The 6,000-nt window shown below is 42.2% G+C and overlaps 1 protein-coding gene across 2 annotated transcripts in view; it reads right to left on the bottom strand.

Moving 5' to 3' along the window:
* atp1a2a (ATPase Na+/K+ transporting subunit alpha 2a) overlaps positions 1-6,000 on the bottom strand; it is a 33,171-nt gene that overhangs the window by 21,556 nt on the left and 5,615 nt on the right. For both annotated transcript variants that reach the window (XM_036984507.1, NM_001124458.1), the window contains 2 exon segments: positions 5,867-5,926; positions 4,080-4,283 (listed from right to left, as the gene is read on the bottom strand). In XM_036984507.1, the coding sequence (XP_036840402.1) occupies positions 4,080-4,283; positions 5,867-5,926 (264 nt within the window).

Here is a 6,000-nt window from a genome sequence, read left to right as displayed (position 1 = left end):
AAATTGAATGAACTACAGGACAAAATACAAAACCTCCAACTTTAAAAGGCTTGTGGTGTTGATGGTATCCTCAATGAAATTACAAAATATACAGACCACAAAATCCAAACCACAAAAGTGGAGATAAATTTGACCGCAATATATACTGTGGGATATGCGTCAACATCAACCTTGGGAAATTCCTCTGTATTATCATTAACAGCAGACTGGTACATTTACTCAGGGAAAACAACGTACTGAGCAAATGTCAAATTGGCTTTATAGCAAATTACCATACGACAGACCACATATTCGCCCTGCAAACCCTAATTGACAAACAAACAAACCAAAACGAAGGCAAAGTCTTCTCATGCTTTGTTGATTTCAAAAAAGCTTTTGGCTCAATATGACATGAGGGTCTGCTGTACAAATTGATGGAAAGTGATGTCGGGGGAACAACATACAACATTATAAAATCCATGTACACAAACAACAAGTGTGCGGTTAAAATTGGCAAAAAACATACACATTTCTTTCCACAGGCCCAGGGGGTGAGACAGGGATGCAGCTTAAGCTCCTCCCTTTTCAACATATATATATATCAACGAATTAGCAAAGGCACTAGAAAAGTCTGCAGCAACTGGCCTCACCCTTCTAAAATCTGAATTTAAATGTCTACTGTTTGCTAATGATCTGGTGCTTCTGTCCCCAACCATTGAGGGCCTGCAGCAGCACCTAGATCTTATGCACAGATTCTGTCAGACCTGGGCCCTGGCAGACCTAGAGCACACTAAAAACTATGCATGCCTCAGCCTAAACATCAGCACCACAGATAACTTCTACAAAGCTGTGAACGAACGGAGAGACAAGGCAAGAAGGGCCTTCTATGCCATCAAAAGGAACAAAAAATTCGACATACCAATTAGGATCTGGCTAAACATACTTGAATCAGTTATAGAACCCATTGCCCTTTATGGTTGTGAGGTCTGTAGTCCGCTCACCAACCAAGAATTCACAAAATATGACAAACACCAAATTGAAACTCTGCATGCAGACTTCTGCAAAAATATCTTCTGTGTACAACGTAAAACAACAAATAATGCATAAAGAGCATAATTAGGCCGATACCCACTAATTATCAAAATCCAGAAAAGAGACGTTAAATTCTTCAACCATCTAAAAGGAAGAGATTCCCGAACCTTCCATAACAAAGCCATGCTGGACCTAATGCTGTTCACAAACACAATCAGACACCACAGAGCCTCAGGACAGCAACACAATTAGACCCAACAAAATCATGAGAAAGCAAAAAGACAATTACTTGGCATATTGAAAATAATTTACTTAAAAACAGAGCAAACTGTAACGCTATTTGGCCCTAAACCGAGAGTACACAGTGAAGAATACTTGACCACTGTGACTGACCCAAACTTAAGGAAATCTTTGACTATGTACAGATTCAGTTAGCATAGCCTTGCTATTGAGAAAGGTCACCGTAGGCAGACCTGGCTCTCAAGAGAAGACAGGCTATGTGCTCACTGCCCACAAAATGAGGTGGAAACTAAGCTGCACTTCCTAACCTCCTGCCAATGTATGACCATTTTAGAGACACATATTTCCCTCAGATTACACAGATCCACAAAGAATTCGAAAACAAACCCAATTTTGATAAACTCCCATATCTACTGGGTGAAATTCCACAGTGTGCCATCACATCAGCAAGATTTGTGACCTGTTGCCACAAGAAAAGGGCAACCAGTGAACATCATCATACAAACATCATTGTAAATACAACCCATATTTATGTTTATTTATTTTCCCTTTGGTACTATAACTATTTGCACATCGTTACAACACTGTATTTAGACATAATATGACATGTGAAATGTCTTTATTCTTTTGGAACTTTTGTGAGTGTAATGTTTACTGTTCATTTTTATTGTTTATTTCACTTGTATATATTATCTACTTCACTTGCTTTGGCAATGATAACATGTGTGTTTCCCAGGCCAATAAAGCCCTTAAATTTAGTTGAAATTTAATTGAATTGAGAGAGGGGGGGGGGGGGGGGGGGGCTAGAGAAAGAGAGATGGGAGGTAAAGAGAGAGAGAAAGGGGGAGGTAGAGAGGGGGTGAGGTACAGAGAGAGAAGGGATGTAGAGACAGAGAGGGGGAAGTAGAGAGACAGAGAACAGGAGCAGACAAAGGTTATTATCTTCTAAGTATTATTTGTTATATTTGTTATATTTGACATGTGAAACGGCCACACAGAGGGACAGAGTTAATTACAGACACCTGTAATAATCTGTAATAATCTGAAGTACCCCAAAATACCACTAGATGTCATCTGATAAAATAAAAAAGTGAAAGTTACCAAAATTCTGATAGTTTACTGGTAAACGTCAAAAGATTCTCATTCTCATCATTGTCCCAGCAACTTCTGTGGCGGGCCGGGCGCAGTGCGTGCTAACCAAGGTTGCCAGGTACACGGTGTTTCCTCCGACACATTGGTGCGGCTGGCTTCCGGGTTGGTTGGCGCTGTGTTGTTGTAGCGATGAGACAAGATAGTAGCTACTAAACAATTGGATACACGAAATTGGGGAGAAAAAGGGGTACAATTTAAATAAATAAATAAAAAGAAAATAAAAAAAAGATTAAAAAAAGATTCTAGTAATATAGTTTACACCCCTAATTCAAAGCGATTTACAGTCATGCGTGCAACAGTTTTTTAATGTATAGTGTAGCACAGTATATGACATAATAATAACATATTAGTCTGTGAAGTGAAGTTGATGTTGATGATGTGTCACGTTCGTCGTAATGATGAGACCAATGATGAGACCAAGGTGAGACCAATGATGAGACCAAGGTGAGACCAATGATGAGACCAAGGTGAGACCAATGATGAGACCAAGGTGAGACCAATGATGAGACCAAGGTGAGACCAATGATGAGACCAATGATGAGACCAATGATGAGACCAATGATGAGACCAAGGTGAGACCAATGATGAGGCCAAGGTAAGACCAATGATGAGACCAAGGTGAGACCAATGATGAGACCAATGATGAGACCAAGGTGAGACCAATGATGAGACCAAAGTGAGACCAATGATGAGACCAATGATGAGACCAAGGTGAGACCAATGATGAGACCAATGATGAGACCAATGATGAGACCAAGGTGAGACCAATGATGAGACCAATGATGAGACCAATGATGAGGCCAAGGCGCAGCGTGAATAGAGTTCCACATATTTGAATAAACTGAAACTCACCAAAACAAAACAAAAACGCACAAACGAAACGTGACGCTACTGGTGTACACTCAGGCAACTCAATGTAGACAAGATCCCAAAACACAAATGAGGAAATGGCTACCTAAATATGATCCCCAATCAGAGACAACGATAAACAGCTGTCTCTGATTGGGAACCATATCAGGCCAACATAGACATACAAAAAACCGAGATGACCCACGCTAGTCACTATCACACCCCAACCAACAAAGAGAATAAACATCTTTCTATGGTCAGGGCGTGACATGATGACGATGATTGTTTGTAGTATGTAGCATGTAATACGTTTACAGTCAGGTGTGCACTGATTACAATAGACAGTGTTCGCTAATAACTGTACTGTGACTATATAGCCTGAGGGACAGTCTGTGACTATATAGCCTGAGTGCCCGTCTGTGACTATATAGCCTGAGTGCCAGTCTGTGACTATATAGCCTGAGTGCCAGTCTGTGACTATATAGCCTGAGTGCCAGTCTGTGACTATATAGCCTGAGTGCCAGTCTGTTTGTGCAATATCATACCATCTCCTTGTCACTCAGTCCCATTACAAAAGGCCAGAGCACACACAGATCTGGGACTGGTAACTGACAAATGTAACATGAACATATAACGTACCATAGTCTGGCTGATAGACCATGTTAAATGCAAAGAAGGGTTGTAGTGTATAGACTGCTGTACTGTAGGGAATCTGGAGTGATTGATAGCCACCGAATGGGATCAAAGGACCATGGCTGTGCAAAGGACTGGAGTGTTATGGTGTAGTGAACAGATGTTATGTTGTCGAGCCTTGTGGTGGTTCTTACGTTGTCATTGGCTGGCTCGTCCTCTGTGGCCACCTGAATACTGTAGGCCAGGAAGCAGAGGATGGCACCGATCCAGAGGAGCAAGGAGAAACCCCCGAACAGCTGACGGCAGAACTTCACCCACTCTGGGGTGGTGGGAGGAGGAGTCAACACGTTGGGCCCCTCCCTGGCCAGCACCTCCAGAGCCTTGGCATTGGTCAGACCCTGGAACACAAGTACCGTCCGTCAAGGAATAAGTCAATAGACACACCATCACTATGGAGACGGTACAATTCACAACAACAGAATCACTACGGAGACGGTACAATTCACAACAACAGAATCACTACGGAGACGGTACAATTCACAACAACAGAATCACTACGGAGACGGTACAATTCACAACAACAGAATCACTACGGAGACGGTACAATTCACAACAACAGAATCACTACGGAGACGGTACAATTCACAACAACAGAATCACTACGGAGACGGTACAATTCACAACAACAGAATCACTACGGAGACGGTACAATTCACAACAGCAGAATCACTACGGAGACGGTACAATTCACAACAACAGAATCACTACGGAGACGGTACAATTCACAACAACAGAATCACTACGGAGACGGTACAATTCACAACAACAGAATCACTACGGAGACGGTACAATTCACAACAACAGAATCACTACGGAGACGGTACAATTCACAACAAACAGAATCACTACGGAGACGGTACAATTCACAACAACAGAATCACTACGGAGACGGTACAATTCACAACAACAGAATCACTACGGAGACGGTACAATTCACAACAACAGAATCACTACGGAGACGGTACAATTCACAACAACAGAATCACTACGGAGACGGTACAATTCACAACAACAGAATCACTACGGAGACGGTACAATTCACAACAACAGAATCACTACGGAGACGGTACAATTCACAACAGCAGAATCACTACGGAGACGGTACAGTTCACAACAACAGAATCACTACGGAGACGGTACAATTCACAACAACAGAATCACTACGGAGACGGTACAATTCACAACAACAGAATCACTACGGAGACGGTACAATTCACAACAACAGAATCACTACGGAGACGGTACAATTCACAACAAACAGAATCACTACGGAGACGGTACAGTTCACAACAACAGAATCACTACGGAGACGGTACAATTCACAACAACAGAATCACTACGGAGACGGTACAGTTCACAACAACAGAATCACTACGGAGACGGTACAATTCACAACAACATAATCAGCTTTTTAATTTGTAGTTGCCCTTTGTGATAGAAGCACCACATTTCACATCACAACTATGACATGTCTAAAGAAGTATTTTTTACTCTAGTGCCATCATTGATTTTGTCTCTGGCGTCCATTTCCAATAAGGCCACTGAACAACATTGTGGTTCTGTGTGAGATAAGGTCAGTAGGATTAAAGATGTGATATACAGACTCTGTTACTTCACTGATATTCACTATAATACCACTGAACACAACTAATAAAGATCCCTTGGCTGCGTTCACATGTGGGACAGGGATGAGAACCCTGTGGACTCAATTTGGACCACCATGGACCAAAGTAACAGTTGTGTGTGTGTAGCGAGGACAGAGGCAATAGCTATGTGGAGATTAGATCAGGCCTGGGAGACTAGTGTTATTAAATAGCAGAGCAGAAGGAAGAGAAAGCAGCTCTGAGTGTGTGTGTGTGTGTGTGTGTGTGTGCGTGCGTGCGTGCGTGCGTACGTGCGTGTGTACGTGCGTGCTTGTTACCCGAGCCAGGTCGACTCCGTAGCGTCTTCCCAGATCGTCCAATGATATCTTGTGATCATCCTGTGAAAATACAGCAGAATAATCTGACTTCCTCAAATGAACTGTCACAGCCAGGTCACTATTCAAAGTTAAAC

The sequence above is a fragment of the Oncorhynchus mykiss genome, chromosome 8 (assembly GCF_013265735.2).
Source record: "Oncorhynchus mykiss isolate Arlee chromosome 8, USDA_OmykA_1.1, whole genome shotgun sequence".
Lineage (NCBI taxonomy): Eukaryota > Metazoa > Chordata > Actinopteri > Salmoniformes > Salmonidae > Oncorhynchus > Oncorhynchus mykiss.
The sequence above is the reverse complement of the archived record's forward strand: the minus strand, read 5'-3'. Positions and strand labels throughout refer to the sequence as shown.